This window comes from Brachypodium distachyon, chromosome 4 (genome assembly GCF_000005505.3).
Source record: "Brachypodium distachyon strain Bd21 chromosome 4, Brachypodium_distachyon_v3.0, whole genome shotgun sequence".
NCBI lineage: Eukaryota > Viridiplantae > Streptophyta > Magnoliopsida > Poales > Poaceae > Brachypodium > Brachypodium distachyon.
The window spans coordinates 26,884,513-26,902,329 of record NC_016134.3 but is presented as its reverse complement, the minus strand read 5'-3'; the positions used below and the strand labels follow the sequence as shown (position 1 = coordinate 26,902,329).

Sequence of the window (17,817 nt, the reverse complement as noted above, 5' to 3'; positions counted from 1 at the left end):
CACACGTCTCCTCCCGTGTGAAGATGACTTAGCGTTATCCTTAGACCTGTTCATTTTAACAATCACAGTTTGATTATGACAGTTCATCAGGATGGCCAGTACCGATCGAGGGATGGGGCGGCTGTATAAATAGTCATGCATGTATAGATCTGTTCGGTTTAGTAAAACCTGAACCTACTCGCACGCGTCCATAACAGATTCCAAAAATATCTTGCGAGCGTGACAAAAAGATAGGAATCCTGGCCCCGCACGACACGGCTCGGCCTTGAACTCGGTCCACGTGAGATGCGCGCACGCGTCGTGACGAGGCGAGCAGAGGAGGAGGAGGAGGAGCGCACGTGGGGATTTTCATTACTCACTTGCTTGAGTGGGACTATTCCCACTTGCTCGAGTAGGTGAGAAACAACATCTCTTATGTGTTGGGGTCTCACTAACTCTAAATTAGCAAAGTGAGACTATTCCCACTTCTCTCGTCCCATTTCATAAATGGACTTTTGAAATTTTCAGAACTATTAAATTTTGGATTTGAGCTGATCAGGCCCGCCCAAGTTCTAACAGATCAATGGGACGAGGCTCACGCTTCTCATCCCCACTAATCCTGGTACCAAGCAGTATACAGAAACTATTAAGAGCAAAACAAAGAAGCGTAGAACGGTGCCAATTACTGACTGCATTTTTTAGAGGAATTACTGACTATTAAGCGAGAAAAGAAGATGCGAGCAATGAGGGTATCCATGCGGCATGGGGTGGTTTGCTTGCTAGGCTATAGGTAGCCAACGGGCCGGCCCAGGCCCAAGTCTAATCGTTCTTAGCTTGGCCCGACGCCGCTTTGCGTTCTTAAAGCGGCCCTGCCATGATGTGGATCATGTCGTGCCAGCCCGCTCTGGCAAAATCCAGACACAAGCACGACATACCAACCTGGCGGGGCCCGTTTAGCCGCTGCGCGACCTTTTCCTGCCCGCCCGGCCTCTCCTGATTAAAAAACAAATGCTAAACGGGTTGTATCGTGCCGGCCCGTGGGCTCAAGGACAAGGCCCTGGCGTGTCACGGCCGGCACGGCCTGTTTATTACCGTTCTGGGCCGAGACCAAACCAGGCCGGATACGCGGGCTCTTTTCTAAGGCACGGCCCAGGTGACGAGCAAGACGCGGGGCTTGGGAACTGTTCCGATTTTTCTGCAGCGGAGCGAAAAGAGGGGAGAGAGAGAGACGCGGTCGATGCGGTTGCGGGGATTTCCTCAGAACGATATTTTCCTAGCGCATTGTGCCGCCGGGTCTAGGATGGCCATCCCCACAGGAGGCGATGCGGCGGCGCTAGGGTCCGCCTCCATCTACTCCTTCCACGACCGATCGATCGCCCTCTGCCATCCCCTGCGACCCTCGTCGCCGGCCCCTCCCGCCGTCCGCCGGCGCCGCCTCGCAGAGAAATCGGTGGGCCGCCGCCTCTCCTCTCTCCCGTTCCCTTGCTTTTTTCTTTCTTCTTCTCTGTTTTGTTTTTCGCACTGATCATGTATGATGTACTCCCTATTGACTGTTTGGATGATGTATGTGTCGTAACGGTTGCATCGATGCTTGTATGAATGCTGTTTCGGTTGTTATTTTATTTGTAGGTCCGGTTCACACCCTATTTTTATCCTTGAAAGGGGGCAAGACCGCAAGACTTGTCATTAATTTTGCAAATGATCTGCAGCTAGAGGGCCAGGCTCAACATGGAGCCAAGACTCTGCTTCATGGACTGTACAAGCATACTTAGCACAGTGTTGAACTACGGAATTGATTAGTCATATTTTTACAGGTTAGTCAGTTTTGCATGTTGCACTATGCTTCTGTCAATTTAACTCCATCTTTCTTTGGACATGGGGTGTGTGTCTGTGGCTAAAACCATACGTACGGTTCAGGCGGACAAATATATCGTTTCTTGTTGCTTGTTTAATCTTTTATATTGTCCGAGATAACTGAAAGTCTGAAACTGAAACATTCACCGTTGGATCGACACACCATTTACTGTCATACTTTGCCGAAGAGACAGTTATATAACCTTTGCTGGTGTGCCTTCCGTGTATTTTACTTTACGCCCTGTTGCCTGCTGCTACTGTATTATTACCTTTGTCCTATCTTTCTATTTAACTGTAGCCAAGCAGGTGAGGATCAGTGAACGGCTGAACGCAGTTAAGATTGGAGATGAAATAGTTAGTGGCCTTGTGTCTGCGGTGCCAATAGCCCCTTTTCTTGCTGCCCTAGGAAGCTTCAAATGGACCAGCAATAGCATGATCTATAAATGGAAATTGTGGATATCCCAAAATCGATGATGGTTTGGGAAAAAATACTTCACATCGAAGTATATGGTCTAGCTGCTGGATTAAACATTATCTAAAAAAGCTGCTGGACTTTACACTATACTGCAAGCCACACTTCCCTATAATTTTTATAAAACATGTGTTGTGTGCCTGCAGGTTTTAAAATTGTAAATGCAAATGGCTCTTGAGACCCATGGGTATGTCACGCTTCTGAGCAGAAATTGTTGGAACAACTTTTGAACAGGGACCGTCAGAACAAAGTAAGTACTTGTATTTTTTTCATATCATTTTTTCCATTGTGATTGATTTAAAGGCACAACTTATGTGACCAAGTTAGAATAATTTTATTTTTCTGTAACAGAAAAAATTGCTAACTCTGTTAGGTCCATATAGTCCCTTAAAGTTGTTGGGTACTCATACCATCTGTGGGTATCACGACTGTGATGATTTTTTAAGTGCATACGAGTTAGCTTCCCCGTGTGTGGATTTTTTAAGTGCTTGTGTTAGAATATAACGTGGGTGATGTGCTTTTTGCATATGGCTTTGCACTAAGGTCTATTTGTTTTCAGCTCAGCATGTTCACATTTTGGTTGAAAAGGATCCTATTTAGTCTTCATTTGTATGTGTATTAATGTAACGAGCCTGCAATTATATTTTGGATATTAAAGCATTGTTTAAGAAATCGATGATTAATCGTTGCTCGGTGGTTCAGCGTCTAATTTACTTATATTCGGTTGAGTTTATCGACTTGACTCATTTTTCGGTATGTCATCTGATTTTTCGTCCCGTAGTGATTAACTGCTGGTTCCAAATCCACCAAAAAGCCATGCACTCTGCCTTCCCTCATCTGCAACTAGGTCCCCCTCCTCCCCCCTCCACAAGTGCCACCACTAGATGCAGAGCTTCGGCTGCCAGATCTAGCCTGGCCGAAGAGCCGCCTGCCTGTCCTCCTCCTGTCTATCTCCCTTCTCTGGCTCCCCTAATAGCGGCTGCGTGCAGCAACAAGCATTGTTAGCCCGGCCACAGTGCCGTCTCCATCCCTTCTCCGGACCTCCAGGAACCCCTCTCCCTCTCTCCAAAGTCCAAGGTACGTCTCTCGTATTATTCTTTTGTTCTTCAAATCTACCTACTGTTTTCTACTCAACCTTGTAAGACGACTAACCCAAACTATAGTTGTGCCCCTAACAATAACCATCAAAAAGTCTAGAAGATCCACACGAAGTTAAGTCAGGGATTAGTCCTTTTTTCCTTTTTACTAGATATGAAGCTGAAAGGACTTGAGAGCATCAAATTTTTGGTTTTCTTGATGGATAGATTGGTGTATTGGCAATGGAAGCCCTTGAAGACTACACATTCTATCCAATGTGTCCTGTTTTGCCAAATAGCGGTAAACGTATAGTTGCTCCCAATAAATATAAGCAAAAAAAGAGGCATTATCCAACCTAAAGTAAAAACTTAGAACTAAACCTGGTGTAGATGTCAAAGTGTAAGACTTGATTAACTGACTCAAAAAAGGAGACATCGATTCATTCTCAATCATGTGTTTTATCTTGGTTCTCTGAGGCAAGCTCCTTGTGTTAGGGACGTTTGCATTGACAAAGGACATGGCAATGTTGTGCTTGGTAAACTGGGTTGGTGTCGTTTTTGATGACATTGCTATTGCTGCTAAATTATGACGCTCGAAGAAGAAAGCTTGCATGAACCCTTTCATGTATCGAGGTCTTATGTTTCTACTTGTGAGTACCACGCTACATTTGTTTTCCATTCCAAGCATAAGCACGACTTCATTTAATATTATGCTTTGTTTTACAATGAGGATCTTCTTAATGTATTTTCTGATTTATAGTTTTACTAGTATAACTTGCTGGAAAAATATTCTACCAATCCAGAACATACACCACATAGTTTCCTTTCACCATTTTGTTGGTTCTCTCACTATGTTGAGTTGATGTCATTCTCCCACAGAATACGTTCTTGAAGTAACTTGCACGGAGCTTGTACGGAGTACACAATGTGGCATCTGATTGGAGTCCATACTCACTCGCCATCTCCTGCCAAGCATTCTGAAAGTCCATCAGGGTTAGTGGGTGATTTACCGTTGTGAGTAGCTTTTCTTCCAACCCTTTAGTCAAGTAATAAAGTTTGTTTAAGCTTTCAGTGTGTTTGCTTAACATATGCTGCCTGCAAAGCCTATGAATCGTCTTCAGAGAAACACAGCTCAAAGAGCATTTGCTCTAGCTTGGTCTTGATCTGCAAGAAAATTATTATTCAGCAAAAAAATGATTGATGGACATGTATCTACACAAAAAAGGCCAAATTTAGCTGTCAGTATGCAAATAGGATCATCGCCTTTCATGCATCTCTTGCATGTTCGAAAAACCAATTGAAAAGTTTTCTTGTCTCGTCATGGATGAGGACAAATCCAAATATGATGTTCTGCAAATGGTGGTGGTTCCCAACAAACATTCCGAATGGCATGCAGTAAAAATTGCTCCTATATGTGGTAAATGTGAACACATCTCCAAACTTAGCATAGTAGCTCGCCAGCTAGAATGACTTTATAAATTTTCTTCCCAACACCTTCTGAATCAAAGTCAATGTCATAATAAAATTTCAGGTTATGTGTTATATACTCATTGAAGAAGGCCATGTGCTTTTTTACGTCACCCACATACTCTCATACATAAGCCGCCCTTCTGGATTTCATATGTCAGTTTATATCATTCTAGAGTGATCAAGTTAGTAGGTACATTACCCATTGTTTAAAACGTATGGATGCAACTGAGTTGGAATTGAGATTCCTGTGTTTGAGGTCACGTTCATTCAATGGGAACGGCAAGAGCTTAGGGTCTTCATTTAATGTAGCCAACACATTCATGATTGCGATAGGAGAGATGCCAGTTTGCTGCAGATCATCAGCATAATCCATAATAATAGGGTCCTTATTCTTGTGTGAACACATGTGCTTCACCTCACATGAATTAGGGTTGAGAGTTCGGTTGTGCTGCAACTCTACATTCTAATAAAACCATTATTTTCCTTTCATCTTGATCTTGATCACAACCTTGTAGCTAACCCTCTTCGACATCTTTGCACGTTTGCGCTCCTCGCCTTTCTTGTGAAATGTACAAGAACCTTGCCGAGAGCAAGCATACAAGCGTGACATCGCCTTGTTCTTGTGTTTCTTAATTCCAAACCCGGCTTCTCTTGCATATTGCTGATAAAACCCATAGCTTTCCTCATTTGTAGCAAAAACCATATTGCTTTTGGAATAAAATTCTCACGAACTTGCTCATCCTGATATCGATTATAAACACAAACGCCTCAAAGTGCTGCCATAATATTTTTGTTCCATATAGAAGTTGAGAGAGCATGTACATGTATATATCTTGCGTTTGGCTCTGGTGTCAACATTTTGTCTGGTCGAACTTGATGCGGCGGTGTTATCGTGGACAAGTGCATCGCCGGATGACGTGCAGTTGGGTCCTCTCCAGCCATCGATCTAGTTGACCAGTTGGGGTTCGAAGCTCCGACGTCATGGCTCGAGTGAAGTAAAATGTATGGCAATGCACGGTCAGGCACAACAACATTTTTTGAAGAATCAGATGTATCATCGGGTGTTCGTCAGCGGAAGCTTGGAGAGGTGTACACGATATCTTGCAATTTATTTTCAAGCAGGGCCTAAGATTGCTAACCACAAAGATTCTACTGGGTGATCTTGTATTTTCAATCGCATCTTGTGTATACTAAAGCAGCTTGAACTAGTAAAATAATACAAGCATGTGGAACGACGTCACAATTTATTGCACAATAGACATATTGAGGCAAACATAACAATTGTAAATAGCTTCAACATCGTTCACTCGTGAGTGTCGACCAGGGATGTACATTCCTCCATCTCATGCCGCATTTCCTCAGTCTCTATTTCACTGAAGAAAAGGATCGATGTTTGGTTATGTTTAACTCAAATCAAGTATACACATAGTGTATTGGTATTTTGTAAGCAAAATGGGAACAAAACTGGCCAATTGTCCATCTAGGCAATGCGAATCCGGCTGACAGCCGACGTATGTGGCCAAGAGTTAGTGTTCGTGGATGACTGGGCGAATGACAAAACACAACTCGTCACCTTGCTTAATACTATAAATGCTCACGAACATATCTCGATCCCATTTGAGGTAGTATTTTGCCCCTCTATTACTTACGTTGAACTTGTACCATTCGCGAGTTAGCTCCATTTCCACTTTCATCTCACCTCTCCAACGACGAGTGAAGTTATCCCCAAACATACAAGGTTAACCTACACATTTTAATTAATATTAGAACGTGTTAATGAACAAACTTTGTAAATATCTGGAGTACATATGTGCTCTAGAGTTCTCATTTGACTTTCTCAATGTAATCACAATATCAAGAGAATTCATGCCTCGTATGATAATTCGTAACATTTATCATCTACAAAGTTTGTTCATTAACATATGCTGATATTAATTACAAATGTGTAGGTTATACCTAGAACACTTGAGGACCACTTCACTCGCCTTCCTTCGGCGAAGTGAGGTGGAAGTGAAAATGGAGTTAACTCGAATGGTACATAGTTCAACGTAAGGAAAAGAGGGACAAAATACTACCTCGAAGGGGATTGGGAGATGTTCGCTAGCATTTATATATTAAGTAACGTGATGAGCTGTGTTTTTTCATTGGCCTAGTTACCTATGAACACCTAATTCTTGGCCATATACGCCGGCTGTAAAGTAGATTCACAACTGCCAAGATGCACAATTGGTCAGTTTTGTTCCCATTTTATTTCCAAAATAGATGAATCTTTGTGGTCCCTCCTCGAGAATGCATTGCAGGTAGTACCATGGACTCTTCTCCAAGCTTTCGCCGGCAAGCACCCGATGACACATTTGATTCTCCGAAAAACGTTGTTGTGCATGACAGTGCACTTCCTCATACATCTTTCCTCAAGCCATGGCGTCGGAACATCAGACGCCGACTACATCCTATGATGCCTTCGTCCACGATAACGTCGTCGCGTCTGGTTCAACCACACGAAATGATGACACCAGATCCAAACGCAAGATATATACATGTCTCAACTTCTGTATGGAATAAAAATATCATGTTAGCATTTTGAGACGTTTGTGTTTATAATCGATGACAAGGTGATCGATCAACTTCTTGAGGATTCTAAGGAAAATATGGTTTTTTGCTATAGATGAGGAAGGCTATGGGTTTTATCGGCAATATGCAAGAGAAGATGGGTTTGTAATTAAGAAACACAAGAACAAAGCGATGTCTCGTCTGTAGGCTTGCTCATTTGGCAAGGTTCTTCTACATTTCACAAGAACGGTGAGGAGGGCAAAGGTGCAAAGATGTCGAAGAGGATTGGATCCAAGGCAGCAATCAAGATCAAGATGAAAGGAAAAGAATGATTCTACGATAATGTAGAGTTGGAGCACAACCAAACTCTCAACCCTAATCCATGTGAGGTGAAGCACATGCATTCACACAAGAACAAGGACCCTGTTATTATGCATTGTGTTGATGATCTGCAACACAATGGTGTCTCCCTTATCGCAACTACGAATGTGCTGGCTACATTAAATGGAAACAATGGGCTCTTGCCAATGAATGAACGTGACCTGGAAAAAAAAGTACCTCAAGTCTGACTCACTTGCATCCATATTTTTTAAAAACCTAATGGGCAATCTCCCTGTTAACTTCATCACTCTACAATGATATAAACTGATAAAATGCAGAAGGGCGGCTAATTTACGAGAGGAGCAAGTTGATGATGTAAAAAAGCTCATGGCCTTGAGTATAGAACACATAACCCAAAATTTAATTATGATATTGACTTTGATTCTGATGGTGTTGTGAAGAATATTTTTTGGAGTCCTGCTAGCTGCCGAGCTAAATATCTTGAGTTTGGAAATGTGGCCACATTAGACATCACATATAGGAGCAATTTTTACTGCATGCCATTTGGGGGTGTTTGTTCGTTGCAATCACCATTTGCAGTGCCATATTTGGGTTTGTCCTCGTCCATGACGAGAGAAATTTTTTGAATGTGTTTTTCGTACTTTGAAGAGATACATAAAGGCAATGATCCTATTTCCATACTTAAAGGTATAATTGGCGTTTTTTGTGCAGACACTCATGTCCAACCAATCAATTTGGTGTCAGTTTGTTTGTTGAAAATTACTTTGTAGATCAAGACCAATATAAGACAAATGTTGTTCGAGCCGAGTTTCTGAAGACGATTCATAGGCCTTGCAGGTGGCATATGTTGAACAAGCACATGGAAAGCCTAAATAAACTTTCTTACTTGAATAATGGGTTGGAAGAAAAGCTACTGACAATGGTAAATCACCCGTGAACCATGACGGAGTGTGAGGATGCATGACCGGAGATGGCGAGTATGAACTACATCCAGATCCCACAGTGTTGTATTTTATACGAGCTTCGTGTAAGTTGGGTTGCTGCCTACTTCAAGAATATTTTCTGTGGAACAGAATGGTGAAAAGAAACCACATGGTGTAAGTTTTGGGTTGGTAGAATGTTCTCCCTGCAAGTTATCCAAGCAGTAAACCCATAAATAAGAAAATACATTAAGAAAGATCCTCGTTCTAAACAAAGCATAACATTAGATGGAAAAGGTCACATTTATGCTTGGAATGAAAAACAAACGTAGCGTAGTACTCACAAGTAGAAACATTAGACATCCATGCATGGAGAGGTTAATGCATGCTTTCTTCTCCGAGTGCCATAATTTAGCAGCAATAGCAATGGCATGAAAAAGGACAGTAGCCCAATTTACCAAGCACAAAGTTGCCATGTCCTCTATCAATGCAGCCTCCTTTTCGGTGGTAAAGTCAGACGCCCTTGCCACAAGGAGCTTTCCTAAGAGAATTAATCATGATAAAACACCTTATGGAGAATGGATCGGTGTCTCTTTTTTTGTACCAGGTAATCCAAGTCTTGCACTTTGTCGTCTACACCAGCTTCAGTTCTGAATTTTTGTTTTGGGTTGGATAATGCCTCTTTTTGCTTATGTTTATCGGGAGCAACTATACATCTACCCCTATTTGCCAAACCGAGGACAAATTGGGTAGAATGTCTAGTAATCTTTGGGGACTTACCATAGCCTATATCCAAGGTAAGTGTATCATGATCCATTCTATCTATTAGGAACACCAAAAATTTGGTGCTCTAAGTTCTTTCAGCTTCATATCTAGTAAAGAACCAAAGGGATAATCCTTGGTTTAACTTCTTGTGGATCTTCCTGACTTTTGATGGTTTCAACAACTTTGTTAGGGGCACACCTGTAGTTTTGATCAGTCCTCTTAGAAGGATTTTGGACGCCCTCTACAAAAAGGGGAGATCAAGAAAATTAGTTTTCATAATCAGAATGATGGAACTTGTAAAACAACCTTAAACAAAGAAACCAATACAACATTAATGAGAATATTTGAACGCCCAACAAGCAAGCGCGGCATATTTCAACAGAAATCATCGTAAATTATTGAGGCCAAGTTAGAAAAATAGTTTATACAGCAACAACAAAACAAAACTATTTCTTTGTTAGTGTAATAAGACCAATAAACTGGAATATATGAACGTTTAAAAAAACATACATTAATTAATTATTGGGAGTGTTTATTTCACGATCAACTTTGAAATAGTTGTTTCTCGGACAACATATCCATACCCCTCACATGAAGATATTTTCATACTTCTGTTCATGCATGAATCTCAATGACCAAATCTGATAATTCTTCACATCAATTTCGAAATAGTTGTTTCCCAGTCACGTCAGAAATGACTAAAACGTTAATTGTGCATCATATGGTTACTTGATTGTCTGAAAAAGTTCGCGCCTGGGATCCTCCAGCAGGAAATATGACAAGGTCGGTCGAGGGAAATTTTTATTGTCCACTATGTCGATATATGGTCTTATCGCGGTCAAAAACAGAGTATCCTGTAATTTTATAATATCACACATGAACCCCACTCCATACACCTAACGCCATTGATCTGGATTATGCAAGTAGAATAATAATGCATGCATATACAATTTTTTATTTACTGAAAATGGGTTATAGCCCGGTCACTGGATCAATAGATCGATGCAGACATCCACTTTTGTTGCGGTCCTAGGATGGAGCGCTGCAAATCACGATCACAAAGAGTAGATGCAAAGATCAACCATCAGAATAAAAGAAGCATAACACATCGTCTGGTTGAAGATATCCCCTGTGACTGCCTGAGACGTGTGCATGCAGAAGTCATGTGCTCCCGCTCATTTACATGGAGAAAAAATGAGCACAGACAGATCCAGGACTTGACCTTATAGATAACATGCTTATACAAGTACAACAATTTAAAGATGAGAAATATGTTTCCCACAAAAACATCATAACCCATCCGCTCCAAAATACAAGGTCTATAACTTTATTGACTCGCAATAATTTAGATATTATATTGTGTATTTGTTTTCGAAAATATCCACATGTGCATACACCATATTTTATCGTGCACCAATAAAAGCAGCGGGAGATTGTGCAGCTCTACTCCTCCATCCTCATGACGCAGCGCAGTCCCACCCCCTTGAGCATCAGGTCAAACGCAGTGTTGATCTGCGAGAAGGGCACACTGTGTGTGATGAACTTCTCCAGCTCCAGCTCCTACATATATCCAAATATAGACTATAAAAAAGAGTTCAAGACAAGCTGCAAATGAATTCAGAGGGCTTCTCATGTTGCCATGGCACTATGGCAGGAAAAAAATGATGATTTAGCTGGTAAACACACGCACCTTTCTCATGTACATCTCGACAACGTCGGGGAGGTCGGTACGTGGCTTGTAGTTGCCAAAGAAGGTCCCTTTCAGGGTCCTCTCGTTGAGCAAGTTCATCGGATGGGTCTTGAAGACGGCTTCCTTGTGCGCCACGCCTACGAGCACTGCCACGCCCCACCCCTGCATCAGGATTTCAGAGTACTTCAGGACTCCATTGAAAGAAGCAGCGTTGAGATTGCTTTGTTCTTATTGAATAGGTAGAGCTCTTGTGGTTTCTTGAAATATTGAAGTAGTGTTGCTTGAAATAATTGTAAATCTTCAGATTAGGTGTCTAGTGAACTATGTACTGTACGTCGTGAACGCTTTCAAAGGCGGATATCATGGCGTCGACGTTGCCAGTGCACTCGACCGCACGGTGTACGCCGCCGTTGGTCATCTCGACCAGTACCTGGAGCACCATTGAACTTTCAGCAGCTGGTACAGATTAACCTGTGCATGTTCTGAACAAAGGGATGTGTACTGAGGGACGAGATTTGCACAAACCTCTTGCACAGGCTTGGTGTGATCCTTTGGGTTCACAAAGTCAGTGCATCCAAATTTCTTAGCTGAAAAATGGTCAACACATCTGGGTTCACTGTGATGTTCAAAAACAGTTTACAAAAATGTATTTTTACTATTTCTGAAGAGAGCACAGCAGATTGTACCTTGTTCGTATTTTGCAGGGTTCAAGTCCACTCCAATGATCCTTGATGCCCCAGCCATCCTGGCACCTTCCATTGCCTGATCATGTAAGAACATACATTATGATGATAGCAAAATGTCTTCATCAACCTTCAAGAATATCTTTTGGAAAATAAATATCTATGACTGTCGCTTACAGCAAGGCCTACTGCTCCCAGACCGAAGATGGCCACAGTTGAGCCCCTTTTCGGTTTTGCAACATTGAGCATCGCACCAAGACCTGAAGAAACATGACAGTTTGGTAACCAATTGGCATCATTAGAATATCGCATGTTATCTCATGAAAATAATATAATGTCCTCATCTACCGATTTCTTGTATATTCGTACCAGTTGAGATACCACAGCTAAGAAGACAAACTATGTCGAGGGGTGCCTCTGGGTTGATCTTTGTGACGCACCCAACATGGATCACGGTGTACTCACTGAAAGTGGATGTGCCTACAAAGTGGAAGATCGATTTCCCGTTGATGGTGAAGCGTGATTTACCGTCGCCGATCATCACGCCTCTGTCCACGTTAATCCTGAGGAGATCACACAGGTTGCTCTCCTCTGACTTGCAGTGAGCACACTCTTTGCACTCACCGGTGAAAACGGGGAGAACATGATCACCTGGTACCAGCTCGGTCACTCCTTCTCCGACACTTTCAACAATTCTGTGAGCAAAGAGTAATTGGGGAAGGGGACTTTGTTAGAAGAAAAAAGCTAAGAGAAGACAAAGACAGTACTCATTTATTGCAAAAGAGAGCGCCACTTCAGTAGAATTGACACTTCAGCAGCTGCCAAGGAAACAGTGGAGAAAAACATACTACCTCCGTTCCGGTATAAAAATATTTTTTTACATCTTACTACTACGTCCATATACAAAACGTCATGTTTTCTGTTACTGATGAGATATTATCTGTAAAGTCATCTGTGACAGGTTCGTATCATATGACCGATACGTTGTCTTAAGATTGAGGATGGATGCTTTCTCTCGTATGTTCGCTTTAACCCGTTGCAATAAAGACATGGATGATTTCTCCATATAGTTATCAATCTAATACTACTGCAAATCAGGATTGAGGATGACTGCAATTAGAAGCCTGTAATATTGAAGATTCCGCCTAGAAATGAAACTATAACAGAATAAGACCCATAGGTAAATCTGACACATACCCTCCAGCTTCGTGCCCTAAGATCCTAGGGAAAACTGGAGTTTGCCCCTGCACAAATCCACGGAGGTTTCTTTTCAGAAAAAGAGGTAACTAAAACCATTTTCTCATCACCATTACTCAATTTTTTAAACATAAAACACTGATAATAATACCTTGGCTTCCCAGAAGTAGACGTCAGTGTGGCAGAGGGCGGTGAAGAGGATCTTGACGCGCACCTCCATGGCCTGTGGCGGCGCCACCTCCACCTCCTCCATCGACAGCGGCTTCCCGGCCTCCCATGCCACCGCCGCTGCAAGGAAGCACCCATGAATCAATTCAATTCAAGAGTTTATTTGCTCAAATATCGAACGTGCATCACTGCATGAACTGTTTCAAGAAGGAACCTTTGCACTTGATCACATTCCCGGTAGTCGCCATTTATTGATGTTGGTTGCTAGCACCAAGAAGGCAAGAACTCAAGGAGAAAAGTTGGTATCTGATGCTGTTTCTTCTTGGCATTTGTAGGTTTGATGATGAGATATTTGGTGAGGAATGAAGAGGAGGCGAGCCCGTATATATACTACTGCTCGTCGAGCACAACTGCACTCTGTTTGCTATCACCGTTGACTGACTCGCTGCCTCCCACCTCAGCACAACTGCACACTGAATAATCAGTTGGACTTTGTGTTTTGTATACTTACAGCAAATCAAAGATATATTCCCTCCATCCCGAATTAACTGACGTGGATTTGTATATATACAAATCCACGTCAGTATATATACAAATCCACGTCAGTTAATTCGGGATGGAGTGAGTAGATTGTATCTTTGTGCCTTCTGCATTTTATTTTATATCAGCGCCATGTCTGGTACAATTGTATGAAGATCATCGTTATATATGTATACCTGTCATTGATTTATTGTTTTTTCAGAACCATAGTCTGAAGAACTCAGTCAACTCTATTCTTCTTAATTAATGGATTGAGTTATTCGGACTCGGTTAAAAAAAAATACACTAAATCAATGATAGGTATGTCATACAAATCATATTAGAGCAGTGGACGTGGACGGATGAGATGAGATGACACCATGAGGTTGAAGTGGACGGATGAGATGACACCATGAGGTGTTCGGCGGCCGCAGACACACGGCGCCTTCCTGCTTTCATTTTGGTCCACTCTCTTAGTCAAGCTGATTGATGATTTAGGATGTTGATGCTTTACGCTGCAAAAGCAGATTTGGCCTGTCAGATGTCATGATTTGATGCCGATCGTTTGCCATGGCTACTATCAATCAAGTCCTTGAAATACACAAAATTTGGCATTTGATTGGCCAGTTGTTGGAAAAAATAATAATATTGTCCACACGTGCCACTCAGCCATATCGGGCCTCTTTATTTATTTCATGCCAGTGTGACGTTCTCAGCAACCCAATCCCTTTATCTTCTCAACTAATCTTATACGACGTGGATAATTCATTGGTTAATTTCGGACGAGGGAGTGCATGCTTCTGCATTCGTCTAATTTTCTCTCTCGGTGCTCAGTCAGGAGGCTGCACACATACGTTTGCTAATAAAGATTCGTTTTTTGACAGGGCTAATAAAGGTTCGTTTGCAACAAGTTTTTTTTTGACAGCAAAAGACCTTTTTATTACTGTAATTGATAAGGGAATTTGATAAGGATAGAAGTTACATCAACAACCACAACCAAAAGAGGTACAATGCTAATTACTGTAGGAATTTGATAACGACAGAAGTTACATCAACAACCAAAAGAGGTACAATGCTATGCCAAGAGGGAGAGTATCAAACCAAGAAGAATCGGGATATCGTTTATCAAGTTGAGCTTGTTGGGGAACCGATCGTTGGGATGGGAGGACCACCGAAGCGTGCGCCCCCCTCCACTCCTTGAGGAATCGTTTTTCCCACTAATGTTAAGTTTTGGGCCTTATCCCTTAGACCCAGTTGGGCCATCTAGTCTATATAAAGGAGAGGAGGCTAACCTTGTACTTGCTGTTGAGATCAGAAATTAATAAAGAGCTCATGTTCCTCTCTGCTTCGTGATTGTGTGTGTGATCGACTCCTTCGACTACGATCTTAGTGTGCAACCCCTGGACCAGCAAGCCGGCTGAGGTTGCACAACACGTTATCAACACGAGTCTCTACCCCGATCCTTCATCAAGCCTACTCCAAGCAGGCTCTCGACATAAATCATGGAGGTATTGGATCCAAAATTTTATTGCAAAAATGGATTCCTCTTTGTGTTACGATTCCGTTTTTGCGATTAGATTATTTTTCGGATTTTTCTACCCACGGTATGAATTTTTCTCGCGAGATGTTGCCAACCAAGTCGCCGGCCAATGCCGATCATCCTCGCCGCACGAGGGACTTGTTGACCATCACCATGGGGAGACGGAGTCGCACCATCGTGCTTCACCGCAAGCCACCGCACGCTTCAAGCCGCGAGTAGTCCCAAGCCACTGTTGAGCACCACGAGCACGCAGCCAGGCGCCGCCATGCGCGAGTTGCCTTTTGGGTGCTGCAACATGCGATCCGCCGCCATGTGCGAGCCGCTGGAGAGCGCCGCCACGGACTGACCTCACGCCTCGCTGAACGCGGCCGTCGACTGCGAGAGCCGTCAACGTCAGACATGCGCACACCGTCCTGGCACGAACGCCGCCATCTTGGGCGTGCGCAGCCTCGGGCGCGTGCGCTGTCGCTGTCGATGGTGCGAGCGGTGCGGACGTCGCCACCGCCGCTGGCGCACACGTAGCCGCGGCCTTGGGTGTGGATCGACATCGCCGCTGCCGAGTGTGCCGCTAGCCCTCTTGTCGCCGCCCCTCCATGCGAGCGCTGTCGCCGCATCCTAGTCGCGCGCGCCCCCGCCAACGACATCTCGCGCGTGAGCGCCGGTACTGCGCCTCTGGTCGCACGTGCCGCTGCGAACGCCGCATGGGGGCGCCCCCCCGGCCGAGCGCGCACGCGATGCCGCCCCTGCTTGGTGCGCTTTCCGCAGCAGCCCCGCGCACTAGCTGCCACCGCCGTTGCTCCGTTCACGGGCACGAGCGCTGCCGCCGCACCACGGGAGCGAGCCGCCGCGGACGCCGCCTAGGTCACCGGCTCGGGCCGCCGCTGCCGGTGTGGAGGAGGCCGCCACCTAAATGGGAAACCCTAATGAGGGTTGGCGCGGCTGGGCGGGGCCAGGCGAGGCAGGGAATGGGGCCGCCGGCACAATAGGCGCGTGGGCAGGCCGGATTCGGCCTGAGCTCAAGGCTTTGTGTTTTAGCCCCTGGATTTTACCATAATTACGCACAAATGTTTGATGTGCTGCGTTTTTGCGCGTAAGTCCCTGGAAGTGTCAGTTTTTGCTGAAATTTCACATTTATGCTCAAAATGGCTTCGGGAATGTGTTTTTGGGGCTAATTTTCACGTTTAGGAAACGTTTAACTTGCCATCTCTATGCACATGCTTGTATTACCATGTTTTACTGTTGTTGATTAATTGTAAATATGCTTTATTGCTTTTAATCATTAAGTAAGACATGAACTCGCATGTTTTAAATATTGGAACGTTGTTATGAACAACTATATCATTTTATCACATTTATGCGATGTAAGGTTACCTCGAGATTATATGTTGTAATCTCGTATAAATTCGCATTAATGATATGAATCACGAACCTGCAGTTCGAGGAGCCGACCTGAAATGGTTGGACTTGATTTTTGGACGTGGATTTGTTCTCGGAGCTTGATAGCTTTTGAGGAGGTTGATCGGCTTGGTGTCTTGTTGACTACCGCCACCACCCTGTGAGGAGAACATTTAGGCATTGCACCATCCCTTTGTACTTTTGGACAAGTACATACATGTTGGGAAAGTGTTATGCTTTACCAGATGGTCCTGGTTCCACATGTCTTGTTCATCCTCGCATGTCATAAGTATTTTCAGGCTATGTAATAGTGCGAGGTTTAACCTCGCTATAACTCAGAGGGGGAGGCGCAAAATGGAAGCACTAACTGATTCTATTAAGCCTGGCCAAACCCCATTGAGTTTGTGCTATGTGTGGTTTCACACACTTCTCTCCCGACTATCGCTACCGTGATAGCTGATAATGGGATGAGACCATGCCGAACTGTGACATATGCGGAGGATGAGGACACCATCGTCAAGTGCACTTGGCCCTCCTAATGATTCATTTGTCAATTGATTTTGATGATTCTATGATATAAAATCACCTGAGATGGTTGTATATGCTTTGAGCAAGCAAAACATTGTTCTGTCAACGCTTGAATGATTTGTGAGTTCATCCATTAATTCCTTTTTTTTAATATCGATGGTTTGTTATGTTCTGAAATATGTAATGCATTTATTTAATTATGCTGCTACTTCCTCGCTTCATTAATTAATTAGATGCTATATTTTTAGAACACGTGGCGCTCGAATGGAGGAAACGTGCCTTGTGGATAGTTGTACCACAAACACCATCTTTAGAAAAACTCGTTATTTCGAGTCCATTAAAAAGACTCCGGGGAGTATAATGACAATCGTAGGGGGCGAGTCAAAAATAGTAGGCTCTGGACGAGCCACTGTCATACTCCCCATGGGAACAACTTTGCTCATTGCGGAAGCATTATTGTACCCAGAGTCGACTCGAACTCTCTTGAGTTTTAAGGACATCCGCGCAAACGGCCTCCATGTGGAGACCGATGATGATAATTGCAAAGAGTGCCTACTTATCACAAAGCGTGATGCCCACGGTAAGCATGTTGTTGAAAAATTTCCTTCATTCGACACTGGGCTTTACTACACAAAGATTGTATTGCCGCCCGTGTACACTGCTTTAAAG

The 17,817-nt window shown here is 43.4% G+C and overlaps 1 protein-coding gene and 2 long non-coding RNA genes across 6 annotated transcripts; 2 read left to right on the top strand and 1 right to left on the bottom strand.

The window, feature by feature from the left end:
* The first annotated feature begins 1,213 nt into the window (after positions 1-1,213).
* Positions 1,214-6,139, top strand: LOC104584607. 4 transcript variants are annotated; one of them, XR_002960526.1, is made up of 5 exons: positions 1,214-1,429; positions 1,609-1,793; positions 2,452-2,555; positions 3,087-4,031; positions 4,261-6,139. It is a non-coding gene; the product is annotated as an uncharacterized LOC104584607 (long non-coding RNA). The 4 variants fall into 4 exon arrangements; XR_002960525.1 differs by having other exon boundaries at positions 2,452-3,382; positions 3,877-4,031; XR_002960524.1 differs by having other exon boundaries at positions 1,689-1,793; positions 2,452-4,031.
* Positions 6,140-10,614: 4,475 nt separating this feature from the next.
* LOC100840863 (alcohol dehydrogenase 3) lies at positions 10,615-13,542 on the bottom strand. The gene is made up of 10 exons (XM_003577669.4): positions 13,381-13,542; positions 13,150-13,286; positions 12,999-13,045; positions 12,171-12,496; positions 11,979-12,061; positions 11,805-11,880; positions 11,644-11,705; positions 11,453-11,548; positions 11,119-11,280; positions 10,615-10,988 (listed from the first exon to the last, which is right to left on the bottom strand). Exons 1-10 carry the CDS (start codon positions 13,412-13,414, stop codon positions 10,872-10,874), a joined length of 1,140 nt encoding a protein of 379 aa, XP_003577717.1. The 5' UTR covers positions 13,415-13,542; the 3' UTR covers positions 10,615-10,871.
* Positions 12,491-12,868, top strand: LOC112268951. Its single transcript, XR_002960527.1, has 2 exons — positions 12,491-12,662; positions 12,750-12,868. It is a non-coding gene; the product is annotated as an uncharacterized LOC112268951 (long non-coding RNA).
* Positions 13,543-17,817: the final 4,275 nt, after the last annotated feature.

Excerpts from the sequence above, each read along its gene's own strand:
- LOC100840863 (XM_003577669.4), bottom strand. The coding sequence starts at position 13,414 with ATGGCGACTACCGGGAATGTGATCAAGTGCAAAG. Across the intron at positions 11,881-11,978 it reads TGGGAGCAGTAGGCCTTGCT|GCAATGGAAGGTGCCAGGAT; the intron begins GTAAGCGACAGT and ends TTACATGATCAG. Across the intron at positions 11,281-11,452 it reads CCTTTGAAAGCGTTCACGAC|GGGTGGGGCGTGGCAGTGCT; the intron begins GTACAGTACATA and ends ATCCTGATGCAG.